The sequence below is a fragment of the Pan troglodytes genome, chromosome 3 (assembly GCF_028858775.2).
Source record: "Pan troglodytes isolate AG18354 chromosome 3, NHGRI_mPanTro3-v2.0_pri, whole genome shotgun sequence".
Taxonomy (NCBI): Eukaryota; Metazoa; Chordata; class Mammalia; order Primates; family Hominidae; genus Pan; species Pan troglodytes.
In genome coordinates this window covers 185,086,940-185,101,113 of record NC_072401.2, presented here as the reverse complement: position 1 = coordinate 185,101,113, position 14,174 = coordinate 185,086,940, and the positions used below count along the sequence as shown (strand labels likewise).

Genomic DNA, 14,174 nt, shown 5'->3' with positions numbered 1-14,174 from the left:
TTTCCTATTCCAACACAACTGGCCCATGAAAGGTCTTTCTTTTCTCTCTATATTATCACCATTATTGCTCAATGGGCAGTATCTAAAAATAGAATCTAGAAAGCCAGAAACCACAAAAATAACATCTTGGGGCCAGTTTGAAGCAAAGTAAACAGAATATACAATGACAGACAAACAGGCAGAATCACCTAAGACAAAAACAAAATTCCACTTCACTTTAACGAATGTAGTTAAATTGAATAGGCTCATTATCAAGAGCTGAACACGGCTCTCTGTTCTTTCCGGTATTCTAAAAGATGCATAAACACAAAAACCATCCAGTTCTAGATTTGAAAATTGAAGGGAATCGCTTTTAATCTATTCTGGCTCAGGGGGTTGCTGTAAAAAAAAAAAATTAAATAAAGATGTATATCACACAATTACCTGGTTGTCTAATTTATAATGACAAGTCATGGGAAGCCTATTTGCAGGAATTGGTTCTGACTTGGAGAAAAAAAACACAACTTCTTGAAAAGGTAAAATAGCTTAAAGCATTTAATATCTAAACAAATCAATCTGTTAATAGTAGTCACAAAATATGCTTAATATAGAAACCCACATTCATGTTTTTAAGAAAAAAGTGTAAATTGTATTCCACCTCAAAACATAAATTAACCCGCTTAAAGAATCTTCAGCGGTCAAAGTCATGGTGAATTTTAAACAACTTCAGAGTAAAATAACAAGTACTTTATACTGCTTTATATCTAAAAAATGCTTACAACTTCTCATAAAAATAGTTTGAAGCAACTATTTTTTCTTTTATTTTTTAACAGACATGTTCAACATTACGGGCAACATTTTTAAAACCTTAAGCTTTACAGACTTTCAAACATTCAAATACTGTGGTCCCTTTTCTTTGATGTGGTTTATTCAGCTAGAAAAGAAAACATGGTAGACAACTTAATACATTTTCACCAAATTGAAAGTAGTACAAAAATTTTAGGACTCTACCGAACTACACATCGTACCTAATGTATCATTAAAAATAGAAGACAGTATTTTCTTCAGCAAATAAAACAGCATACTAATATGCTGCTAATGCATACCTTTTCATGTGTACTGTCATTCATAAATTATTTACAACTGCTACTGTGTGAAGAGAACTAGAATGTAAATTTTCTGCAAAACTGGAAAAAAAGCAATACAAAATTTGTGAAAGCCTGTGTTTTATACTGTACAAAAGTCAGTTTTTCTCTTCAAATACCAGATATTGTATGCAGTGATATTTTGGACACATTATAGTAATTCTTGAGGATGTTTTAGTGCTGGAGGTAAGTTTACAGGCCTCGATTCTTCATCAAGGAGTACTAGATCTTCTATTTCACTGCCTCTGTATTTCCTTTTACATATTTTTACCACCACCTTTTTCTTGAGAAATAACTTCAATGCTTCTCTTGATGCAACTGCTTTTGCATTTTCTTTGCTTTTTCCACAGCCAGTGCCCAAATACACAGACTTGCACCTCAATTCACAAACAATACTTTCTTGAGAGCTCTTATTTTGAGGCAGATCTGCCAATTCTTTTAGTGGGACAAAAAATACATCCAGTGTTGCTTTCAGAGCCTCAATAGCTGCATTTAGGAGCTCTCCATGATTCACATTGGGACTAAAGCCACCAACAGCTACCAACTTCCATGCCACCGTTTTATATAGTCTATTGAAAAAAGGTTGCTTCTGTTTCACATCTTCATTGGTTAACTTGCAAGAGAATTTGACAGAACTCTCACTTGACTGTGAAGTACTTTTAGAAGGCAACTGTGAGGTGCTAGTCTGAGAACTACTCTTAGAAGCCAACTGGGACACACTTGCTAAGGAAGTGCTTTTGGAAACCAGAGATCCACTGGTCTGGGAGCTGCTCTTGGAAGCTAGTAGTGATGCAGCTACCTGGGAAGTGCTCTTGGAAGTTAGCAGCGATGTATTTGTTGAAGAGCTGCTCTTGGGAGTCAGTAAGGATGTGCCTGATGAGGAACTGTTTTTAGCAACTGATGATGAAACACTTGCCTCTGAACTAGTTTTGGAAGTTAACCCACTTGAAGCTGTCTCTGAACTAGGTTTGGAAGACAATAGTGGCAATTCTACCTCTGAGCTTCCCGAGGAGCCCAACAAGGGCACCTCGATCTCTGAGCTGCTTTGAGAAGCTGAGGCTGAAGAGCCTTCCAAAGCACTCTTTTTAGGTGATCCACTTTGTTGTCTAGAATCAGTGGATTGGGTCATGTGACTATTCACACTGGATTTCAGCAAGGAAACAAATGATGCAGAACCGTGTTTATCTGGAGCTTCTGCTTCAGAAGCTTTCCCAGATCCTGCCGTTGTTACCTGAGAGGAAACGCTGCTGCTGCTTTGGCTGGAAACAGATCGATCTCCATCACTTGTAGAGCTATTCTGACTGGAGATGCCAGAGCTCCGAGCCGAGTTCCCACTCTCCGATTTGATGGCCGACCCTATACACGTTGAACTGTTTTCCTGCTGAGCTGATGCACGTTCTGTCTTGGCAGAGGTTTTTGCGTGATCTTGCTCAACTGCAGAACTGTTTTTTCCTTCTATAACTCGTTTTTTGGATGGCTCTTCTACCCCTTCTAAAAAGAAGAAAAACATAGATATGTGACTAAGAATACCTCGTACAAAACGGGTGATGAGACAAATACACATTAAAATAAAGGCACAAAGTGAAAACATTTCAAGACTAATCGTTTCTTTAAAAAGTGTGGAGTCATTAATTTCTTAAAACAGTGTTGAATAACATCATGAATGTCTAATATTAAAAAAATAACAGCATCAGACAACAGTGGACACTTCAAAATCTAAAGCAGTCAAAGCAAACTATCAAATTCAAAGCCTAAAGACACAGATATATACTTTAGGTTTAACATTCCAACTTTATTACTTATTAATAACATAAAAATTCTGGCTTGTTAAAAAATTAATAACAATAATTCCTAATTATATCAAACTTATGCTCTAAACTCCTATGTATGTTCACATCTATGATCTGCTAACCATTGCTACTCGATATCCCTCTTTTCTTCACCTTGGCAACCAGTTCATCTCTTGTTGTATAGGTTGGAGCATCTGTCACTTTGATGCCTTCAGCCATACTAAGTATTTTATCCATAACTTTTTGAGGGTATCTGAAAAAGAAGGAAAAGTCATTTTTAAAAAGTGTTTTTTCTAAGGTCCTACTTGTGCTGTGCAAAAAACAGGCCACAGGGACTGCATTTCCTGGCTGCAATCAAGAAAGTGAACCAACCGCCAAGAACTGTTTCCTGGAACCCCATAAACAAGTGCCCCAGGGTCTGGGAGGCAGGGCACCTCCTCACTAATCTTCAATCTAGCACCCGTCCCCAAGAGCGTTGTTCCCTAACACAAGCAACCCTACCAGCAGCTGCGCCCACACCACCGGGCACACAGACGTCCGGGAATCATGTCGGCTCCTCGCAGGGACGCCCTTCTCACCCTTAGAGGGCAGCCGGGCCGGCGGATTCCCGCGCTTCACAACTTCCCCTCCCCGCCGAGGCCGGCCCCGCGGAGGGCGCCGGGCCCCGGTCTGCAGGTGGCAGACAAAACGGGGCGTGCTGGTTAGGGACGCTGCCTCACTCACCGGCACCCGAGGAAGACGTGGTTCGCCCAGGCCATGGAAAAGGAGATGAGCTGCTGCAGCTGCCGGTTTCGGGTCCCGCTCTCGGCGTCGGCAGCTTCATCCGTGCTAGCGGAGGCAGCGCCGCCAGCGGGGGCCAGGTCCCCGGCGTTGCGAAGCAAAAAATCCCGGCGGTGGCGCCAGTGTTTGTCAGTCTCGCCGTCGCAGCGCAGCGCCTCCACCCAGGCTGCCACCCGCGGGTTCTGGCTCAGGTACTCCGACACCTCCTGCGCCATGTTGGGCCTGCAGGCCGCGAACACAGCTGCACCGGGAGACAGGCAGGACTAGCGGGGCGAGCGGCCCTGTCACTGCGGCCTGCACCCGCGGCCCTCCAGATAACGCCCCTCCGCAGGCCTAAGACCAAACAAGAGCGCCCAGAGCCGCCGAACCGCCCACTTCCGCCCACCGCCGGCTTCTTCCCTTTTATAACCTCGCCGCCGCCGCGCGCCCTCGCGATCTTCCGGCGCGAGCCGGCGCTCCCAGGACGCTTTGCGGCGCCGGAGCCGCTGCGACGCTGCGTCCCCGTGAGGCCACGGAGGGCACCCCGGGGGTGAGGTGGGCGGGCGTCGGGCGTCTCCCGCCCCACGAGGGCGGACTGCAAGTCGAGCTGGCCTGGGACGACCGAGTCTCGGCGGAACCCCGGGCGTTCTGTCCTCGCTTTGTGACGCCGCGCGCTCCTGCCGTCCTCCTCCCCCGCCGGGTCAGCTGCGGCGCCGGGAGCAGAGGCGAGAGGGGCAGGGCCCGGGCAAGGGAGGCAGCCGGGCGCGGCGGGCAAAGTCCTCTAGGGCGGCGTCCCGGGGGACCTTGAGCCGCCCGCAGCCGCGGGGCCTATGGTCTCCGCCGTGAGACGCCTGTGTGTGAGCGGGGCCAAAACAAACAAAAGCCGGCCTCCATGTTAGAGTGTTGGGAGCTGCGTCTCGCGCTGCTTTCAGTGTGCCCGAGCGAAGCGTTCCGAGGCCGTCGGGGTCTCCGCGCCTTCAGGAGGGCGGGAGTGCCAGTCCCCTTACATAGCAGCAGTAGACAGTAAGGTCACACGAAGACCTGGCTCCGTGTTGCCGTGAGGCTTGCAGCCTTCGAAGCTGGCCCTGGCCCCGCAGCGGTAGGGCTTGTTTCCGCAGTTTCTTGGGTCTCTAGTTAATCCAGGCATTGCCTTCCTGTTCTGCTCAGTAGGAAAACAACACCCCGACAACGCTCTGTCTCTAGAATTTCCTGAAATCAACAACTTTACCACCAACCGGCAGATGTCCGGAGGTGGAGTGGAAATGTACCTATTTATCTATAGGGCCCCAAACCTCTCTCCCTGTTAGAGCTGTTTTTTCCTTCTATATATTTTTTTTCCACTTTACATTTCCCACAGTTACGTACTCTTAACTGCTGGCTGGCTTATTGTTACGTTTCCCATTCCAGGTATACATGCACTGTAAGATTAATACGTTAAATGATATAAATTATGAAATTTTTCTTTCAATAAATGTAGACTTTGATGTAAAAATGCATGAATCAGAATAATCAAGCAAAAAAAGGTCACTTTAGGTAAGATCAGATAAGGTTAACTGTGTAATTTATGTGCATGCTGGAACAAAATACAGCTATTGTATGAAAACAATATTGCCCATTTTCCTGCCATACCAAAAGAAACTACATAAAAACGGAGGCACAAAGAAATTTTGAAGCTTTGTGATTTTGCTTCTAGTTTGCTGTTCTTTCCTCCTTTTCACAGATAATTGCTGAAAATCTAGAGGGGGTGGACGGATTGCAGAAATCTGGCTATTTAAAAGGTGGAGAAATTATGATTTCTCCTTTCATGAATTCTTTGGCAAGGGGACCATAGCAAGTAAAAGAAGCTATGATCGCATACCTAGATTATATATGTGCATTTTAAATCAAGAATGTTCTCACGGCCAGGTGCAGTGGCTCACGCCTGTAATCCCAGCACCTTGGGAGGCCGAGGCGGACGAATCATGAGGTCAGGAGTTCGAGACCAGCCTGGCCAATGTAGTGAAACCCCATCTCTACTAAAAATACAAAAATTAGCCAAGTGTGGTGGCACGTGCCTGTAGTCCCAGCTACTCTGTAGGCCGAGGCGGGAGAATCGCTTGAACTCAGGAGGCAGAGGTTGCAGTGAGCCGAGACCAAGCTATTGCACTCCAGCCTGGGTGACAGAGTGAGACTTCATCTCAAAAAAAAATAATAATGATGTTCTCACTTTTTTTCTTGTTGCCCTGTAGTCTTCTTCCCACTCATGGGCTTCATTGCCTTGAAAGGAGAACAAGTAGAGCCTGAATTTCAAACAATGTTTTTAATTATAATAAAAGCGATAGAGTCTGAAAGGTGGAGTACTTGTGCAAAAACCAGGTGCTTGGAATAAAAGATACATGCATTTTTCTTTTTTGATTCTTAAAAAGTTGACTTTGCATATAAAGATTCAAAGACTATGAACCACAAGTAGCTGGGACTGCAGGCGGGCACCACGAAGACAGGCTAATTTTTTATTTTTTTGTAGAAACAAGGTTTCACTGTTGTCCAGGCTGGTTTTGAATTCCTAATATCAAGCAATCCTTCTGCCTCGGCCTCTCAAAGTGCTGGGATTATAGGCATGAGTCGCTGTGCCCGGCCTCATTTTTTTTTAAAGACCCTCCCACCTGCAGAGACAAATTCCTCTCTAAGCTGGGGGAGACGTTCTGAGAGAAAAGGTGAGAGAATTTAGGTGATAACTAGGAAAGTCTGTGGGAGTAGGGAATAAGATGCAGGGTGGAAAGTGTTGGCTGTTAGAAATTGCTAGGTAGATTTTGGGTCTAAGAGCAGAAGGACTTGGCTCTGCCCGAGTTTCTGAGAGAAGACAGCCCAATAGTGCCCTGAGCCTGTATGCGTTGGCCTTTAGAAATGAACATAGAAAGGGCCTTTTATAGCTTTGATAACCAGCTGTACAACTCCCTCCTCTGCCCCTAACCCACAAGTGTGTATATATATACACATATGAGTGTGTGTATATATACATAACACCCACACACGCATTTATGCACATATATCTCACAGGGCCTAGAGGAGATCCAAAAGGTTCCCAAGAAAGAGTTGAATGGTGAAGTGCCTACCAAGCACCAGGGTCCAAGGTGAATGAGGCTAGGGGTGGTCAGCTTGTCAGCAAAGGAAGATGCAGCTAGTTTTCAGCAAGTCATCAGACCAGTGCCCGCCAGGCCACATCAATAGGAGAGGACCCTCAACCTCTCCTGAAATGATCAGTGTGCATTGCTTGTGCTGGTAGATCAAGCAGTTATACTCTCAGCAGAGCCCACAGGGAAGAAAGCACAAGACAATGCTAGGATGATAACCAAGCCTCGCCCCACCACTGCCCTCACTAGAAATCTACTCAGAGGAGAAAAGGGAGAGAATTCTAATGAATTGAGAAAGATCCACTATCATCCCAAATTGAGTTTCAAACAAGTGACTGAGTTCACAGGATTAAATTTTCTGCTGTAAGTGGAAGCCCATTCACTGAAACTGGTTCTGTAGCATATCTCTCTGAAGACATCCAGTAAAAATTCCAGCGGCAAGCTGGCTTTTCTGCAGATGGCTTTCCCATGGAGCAACATGAAGGGATTGCCCCTGTTCCTGGATGTGACTGTGGAAGCAAGAAAGCCTTTGGCAGGAAGGTCTGCATGTAGAGAGGCTTGTGAGGAGCAAATACTCCAGTTATGGCCAAGGTTATGACTTGATGTGAGAAATACTTCATGGTGAGGGGAAATATTTTATGCTAATGATGTGTGAGGACACGAATCTGCCAAATTACAGTGATAAGGTGGGATGTTCCGAAAAAGTAAGAGAATGTTTTAAGAGTGATCCCCTCTGTTAGAAGCTTTGAGAAATCAAGTAGGATGAAGATAGGTAGTAACAGTCTGATTACAGACTGGAGCCACCTGTGAGCTTGGCAAAAGCCGTTTTTACTGCAGTGATAAGGAAGACTCCATATCAGAGTGAGTTCAGGAGTCGGAAATGGAGATATTTGGCTGTAAAGGGGAGAAGATAGAGGAAGCTGGACAGGGTCATGGGGTCAAGGTGGCTTCAATTTCAGATGGGAGTAGCCTGAGCATGTTGCCCACTGCTTGAAGGCAACTCACAGAAAAGGAGAGTTTGAGGATCTGAAGAGAAAGAGGGTAATTAGCAATTTCTGCAGACATAGGTGTGGCTGGGATCCACACACAGGTGGAGAGATTAACCTTAGGTGGGCAGACACTTCCTCTGTTTTAAAAGAAGACGTAAGTTTGGAGCTGAGACGTTGACATGGAGGCCATCTGATGGTGCAGAGAATGCTCGCAATGGATATTTTAGAGGGCAGAAGAGCAGGCTGCCTAGATGAACATAGTCTTTTTGGCCAATTTAAAATTACAGGCTGGGCGTGGTGGCTCACACCTGTAATCCTAACACTTTGGGAGGCCAAGGTGGGCAGATTACTTGAGCCCAGGGGTTCAAGGCCAGCCTAGTCTACATGGCAAGACCCTGTCTCTACAAAAAATACAAAACATAGTTGGGTGTGTTGGTACATACCTCTAGTTCCAGCTACTTGAGAGGCTAAGGTGGGAGGATCACTTGAGCCCACGAGGTCGAGGTTGCAGTGAGTTGTGATCGCACCGCTGCACTCCAGCCTGGGCGATAAAGGGAGACTGTCTCAAAAATTAAAATAAAATAAAAATATAATGTGTGCACACAAAAATGAAACATCTAAGTAGAAAAAAAGAGGCATAAATGAAAGCAAACAATCTCCCTCACTCAACCTGGTCCCACTCTGTGGACATCAGCATTCATGTCATTTCTATCTTGATTTCTTTGGGTGATTATTTTCATAACTCCAAATTAAATGCTTATACTTCCATTTCTTATTTTTTCAACTTTAAGCAGTACTTATTTCACTCCTGAATGTTGAAGCTGAGAAATCCATATCATTTACACTACCCCTTTTTTCTCCTAATTTTTGTTATCTTTTATTGTTTTCCCATTGGCTACCTGTCATAAATTCAAATATTATACTTAATCATCATTTTTAAATCTATCAACTTCAGGCAGGTAGCTCTTGATTTCCACATCATGTAAGAAAATTCTGGAGAGACCATATTACAGATATTTAGATATTCCCAAAATATGCGTTTAGGGTAGAATCTAATCTCTTGTGATAAATCGACAGCAGATGGATAATTCTGAAGTTTTCCTACTTACCTGCAGGATTTATGCCATTGTTTTTACATTAAGCCTTAACATTAATAAATGTTAATAAATTTGTTTGCTGCTGTGAGGATTAAGTAGATTGCGAAGTTATACCTTTCATGGGGGTGAGTTTCTAAAACCAGCATGTAAATGGAAGTCAGATGTGACTCCACTTTACCTTCTTTTCCTGTAGTGTCGCAATTGACCTCTACGCGGTGGCTCATGCCTGTAATCCCAGCACTTTGGGAGGCTGAGGCAGGTGGATCACCTGAGGGCAGGAATTCAAGACCAGCCTGGCCAACATGGTGAAACCCCGTCTCTACTAAAAAAATACAAAAATTAGCCGGGAGTGGTGGCGGGTGCCTGTAATCCCAGCTACTTGGGAGGCTGAGGCAGAGAACTGCATGAACCAGGGAGGTGGAGGTTTCAGTGAGCCAAGATCGCACCACTGCACTCCAGCCTGGGTGACAGAGTGAGACTCCATCTCAAAAAAACAAAAACAAAAACGAAAAAACAGAAAGGCCCCTTGGGCATCTACTGATGTGAAGTTAGAGAACTATGGACTTTCTCTACAGGTTCACAGATTTTCGTTTGATTAATTTCGGTTGCTAGTGACAAAAAATTATGATTTAAAATGGCTTGTGCTGAACAAAAAGGGAATTTATTGGCTGTGTTATTGAGAGTCCCGAGGGGGACTCTCCCCCGACTGTGGGATCCAGGTACTGAAACAATATAGTCAGGAAACCTGTTTCTCTTGTCTCTACAGTCTCAGGCAAGCTCTTCCTACGGAGTGGCAAAATGCTTCCTATTAGCTCACAGCATACATTCTTCATAGCTCAGCAACTTCAGTAGCAAGACAGCTTCTCTTTCCTGGTAGTTTCTGCCAGCGTCCTAAGGTTCTGTTGGGAGTTCTTTTGTCCTGTTGAGTCATATATCCCTTACATAAACACTCTATCCAGGTGTATGAAACGACTGTACAGGTCTGAGTCATGCACTCACCCTAAGAATGATAAAATATCTGAGTAAGGTCAGTATCATGCAAGGAAAATAACAAACTCAATAAATAAAAGAATTTACACTCAAGGAAATGGAGCTAAAACAATATGAATAGAAGGATGGCCAAATACCAGAAAAGATGTTAAAGAAACGATAGTAGTAAGCAGGTTTAAATGACACCAGGCAATTCTAAGAGGCACTGCTGTCAGGATGGCTTCCATTTTAGCCAAAGTGAAAAACCTTTTTATACCAATTTTTACATTTTTATATGCTGTTTCATAGAGCCTTACAGAAGACAGTTTCATCTTTTTAGTCTTCATGTTCCTCCTCATGCCGACAAGGTGAGATATTATTATATTTTATTTTCCCATCCCTTTGTGAAGCTCTACACCTATCCCTCATCCCAGAATGTGGGAGATTTAAATCTACGAGAGAGATGGAGATCAGAGAAGAGTTAGTATTTGGAGAACTGCAGTTCAACTTCCCATAAAACAATAAACTTGATCCTGATTCTTCAGAATCATGGAAAATTTAAGCTGGAGGAGGACCTTAGAGATTGCATTTATTTCGTAGACAAAGAAACCTAGGTTCAGAGTGGTTAACTTATTGTCCAAGCTGATTATTGTCCAATGATTAACTCACAAGGTGTGGTGACTGAAAGATAAATAAGAACTGAGCTAAGACTTGTTAAATCCAGGCCAGGTACGGTGGCTCACGCCTGTAATCCCAACACTCTGAGAGGCCAAGGCGGGCAGATCAGAGGTCAGGAGTTTGAGACCAGCTTGACCAACATGGTGAAACCCCGTCTTTACTAAAAATACAAAAATTAGCCGGGCATAGTCGTGCGCACCTGTAATCCCAGCTACTCAGGAGGCTGAAGCAGGAGAATCGCTTGAACCCAGGAGGCGGAGATTGCAGTGAGCTGAGATCGCGTCACTGCACTCCAGCCTGGGCAACAGAGTGAGATTGTATCTCAAAAGAAAAAAAAAAAAAAAACACTTGTTAAATCAAAAAACTAAGATTATGACCACAATAATCCACTTAATTGTTGGGCCCTTTGGGAATTAGGAGCAGGAAGGATAAAAAAAATTTGTGCTTCTTTGTACCCAGGGCTCCAGTTCATCAATGTGTGATTGCCTTGTAAGTGTGAGCAGCCAAGGAAGCAGAAAGGAATGTTCCTGGAGGGATCTAGAAAGCCAGAGGAAAGAACAGCATAGAGCTTAATTTAGTGATCAAGAATATAGACTTGGGAGTCAGACATTCCTGAGTTGGAATTCTGGTTCTGCTAATTACCATCATTGTGTCCATGGGCAAATTATTTCACTTTTCTAAGTCTTCATTTCCTTACCTGTAAAAGGGGATACCAGCACCTATGAATCATAAGAAATAAACGAGATGATGTATATAAAGGCACATAGTTTAAATCCAATTAATGAACTTCAGAAACATTTTAGGTTTTATTTGGTAATATTGACAAAGTTTAATAATTGTTTCTTTGTTGTTTATGCAGAGAACATTTTTTTTCAAATAAATTCTGAGTATGGTAGGTACAAATCTCTGTCCATAATTTCAAGGTGTGTAAACAAATGTAGCTACAGTATTTTCCTCTGATTAAATTTGTGTTCTTTTCTTTTTTTTTTTTTTGAGACAGAGTCTCGCTCTCTTGCCAGCCTGGAGCGCAGTGTCACAATCTCGGCTCACTGCAACCTCTGCCTCCCGGGTTCAAGCAATTCTCCTGCCTCAGCCTCCCTGGTAGCTGGGATTACAAGTGCACACCACCATGCCCGGCTGATTTTTTGTATTTTTAGTAGAGAACAGGGTTTCACCACGTTGGCCAGGCTGGTGTCAAACTCCTGAACTCAGGTGATCCACCCACCTCGGCCTCCCTAAGTGCTGGGATTACAGGAGTGAGCCACGGCGCCCGGCCTAAATTTGTTTTCTATTTTAAGGTCCCATCCTACCAAATGGTGGAAACTTAATTTCAGTCACCTGAAGATTTTACTTCCTTCTGTACGAATTTGAGTATCCATTCCAGGGAGCTGACACAGTGCTGAGGCACAAAGGCAGGGTCAGGGACAAGGTGGGGCGCTCCCAGGCATCCCCTGAAATAGCCATCTTCCCACCAGGTTTTGGCCCACAAAGGCCACTGCTGCTTCCTCCTCATCCCTGTAGCAGCGCCTCTTTAGGTCAGGTGACTCTCCGTGCCGTGCTCATGCCTCTCTCAGGCACGGGTGAACATTCCATCGCCTACTGCACTGTGCTGGGGAGCACAGGTTCTCTCTGAGGCCCTCTCAGTCCACTTGCCCACACATGGCACACTGTCATTTCTAGTCTACTCCTCTGTGCCGTGCCAGGGAGAAGGGATGGATGCTCCAGATCTTGCAGCTTCGCTGGCTTCTGCTGGGAATGGGCATGGCCACCTTACTCATGGGTCCCCCAAACCTTTTAAAATTGCCATCATCCTTCCCCACCTCTCTGCTTCCCTTTCTACCCCGCCCCCCCGCCCCACCGCCGCGTCCCCGCCGGCCAGTTGCAATTCGGCCTTGGAGGTACAGGTAGGCAGGACAAGGGGCCTCTCTTCTGGGAACCATACCAGCAGTCGAATTCCCTAGCTTCCCCCCTCACCCTTCAAGTTTTCCTTTCCATTGGATAATTTCTTATCTGGATATGAGGTAGCCTGGGTCTTCATTTGTCCTCCGAAACCTGTTATTATGCCCATAAAAGCCAGGGCATTGCTTCTCCTGCCTTCTCTTCTCTGCTGCATCTTGTAAAAGGTAATGGCCATAGAACTCCCACGCCTCGAGCAGAGGCAGAAGCAGGCAGAGGCAGTTTTAAAGGTTAGAGCCGCCCCCGGAATCCCCTGAGGAAATGAGGGAAGGAGCATCCTTAGCCATATCTGCCAAAGCCCCCTTAGGTATTAATACTACAGGCTGACTTTTAACTTTTCATAAGCAATTTCTTTAACCTTATAGAATAGATAGAGCAGCCTTGTGGAAAATTTGCAAGCTAATAAAGAATATGTGGATCAGGCCGGGCGCGGTGGGTCACTCCTGTAATCCCAGCACTTTGGGAGGCCGAGGCAGGCGGGTCACCTGAGGTCAGGAGTTCAAGACCAGCCTGACCAATACGGTGAAACCCCGTCTCTACTAAAAATACAAAAATTAGTGGGTGTGGTGGCATGTGCCTGTAATCCCAGCTACTCGGGAGGCTGAGACAGGAGAATTGCTTGAACCCGGGAGGCGGAGGTAGAGGAGAGCCAAGATCACACCACTGCACTCCAGCCTGGGTGACAGAACAAGGCTCCATCTAAAACAAAACAAAACAAAAACACAAAAAAAACCAATACATGGATCAATGTAGTCATTCCTGCAAAGATCTTATGATTAGCTTCCTACCAAGGACTGCACCGATGAGGCCAAGGTTATAAAATATAATGGGGGAGAAATGAAGCAAAGGCGAAGAAAAGTGTTCAGCAAGTGGCCTAAACAGGAAGAATGTGCTGACAATCTTTGATGGGCCACCAAAGACAACATTTTAAAATCCCATTTTCGTCTCTTCTCCCCTTTATGCGACTGTTGGTTGAATAAGGATAAGTTTTTAAAAACCTCAATTAATTTTAAGAAAGGAAACAAAGTAAATGTTTTTCTTCCCACCAGGGAAGACAATTTTGATGTTAAACACCTCATTGATAGTGGTAATACTATGCAGTCAATTTTTAAAATGAGAACAAAAGCAGTGTTTTCTTTCTCACTAGGGAAGGCAGTTTTAAACACCTCTTTGAGGGTTGTACTGCCAGGCTCATTTGGGACTTGATAATAACTGCTCTTGACAAGACAATACTGAAAACACAGGGTGAAACCTACCAGCACTCAGACGAGTTTTCACTCCACCTACTAGCAAAGGCGCATTTTCTCTGTTTCCCGAAAGGAGTGTTAGAGGGCAGTGCCATCCAATTATTTCCACAATGCCAAGTCTCATGGAAATGAATGCAGGAGCTTACGCGGTTGACTTCAGTGAGACTCACTGTGGTAAAAATGGATTCCCCAGGGCTTTGATACAGAATGAAGAGAGTGGGGGATGTCCATTCACATTCATTTATTTTTCCAATCTAGAGTTTAAGAGGAGGAGAACACTCCTTTTATCACTGCCACCTGAAACTAGAACCAGAAAGGAAGGGAAAAGAACACGGTTATATCACCCCCAAGGCTGTGAATTTACTTCTTATCATGGGGGAAGACCTCTGGTGGCACGTTTTAGTAAGCAAGTAGGTAGAGTCATACACTGCGGCCAAAGGCTTCAGCTTAGACTC

At 44.6% G+C, this 14,174-nt stretch overlaps 1 protein-coding gene across 2 annotated transcripts; it reads right to left on the bottom strand.

Moving 5' to 3' along the window:
* Window positions 1-507: 507 nt before the first annotated feature.
* Window positions 508-10,835, bottom strand: CDKN2AIP (CDKN2A interacting protein). Of its 2 annotated transcripts, none has more exons than XM_517548.8 (3): window positions 3,638-10,835; window positions 3,037-3,167; window positions 508-2,615 (listed from the first exon to the last, which is right to left on the bottom strand). In XM_517548.8, the coding sequence occupies exons 1-3, from the start codon at window positions 3,907-3,909 to the stop codon at window positions 1,276-1,278; spliced, it is 1,743 nt and encodes a 580-aa protein (XP_517548.2). In that variant the 5' UTR covers window positions 3,910-10,835; the 3' UTR covers window positions 508-1,275. The 2 variants fall into 2 exon arrangements, with proteins under 2 accessions (XP_517548.2, XP_009446894.1); XM_009448619.5 differs by having other exon boundaries at window positions 3,068-3,167; window positions 3,638-5,060.
* Window positions 10,836-14,174: the final 3,339 nt, after the last annotated feature.

Coding starts and splice junctions, on each gene's coding strand:
- CDKN2AIP (XM_517548.8), bottom strand. CDS start 3,909: ATGGCGCAGGAGGTGTCGGAGTACCTGAGCCAGAACCCGCGGGTGGCA. Junction 3,168..3,637: donor CACGTCTTCCTCGGGTGCCG/GTGAGTGAGGCA, acceptor CTTCTTTTTCAG/ATACCCTCAAAAAGTTATGG. Junction 2,616..3,036: donor AGGGATATCGAGTAGCAATG/GTTAGCAGATCA, acceptor TCTTCTTTTTAG/AAGGGGTAGAAGAGCCATCC.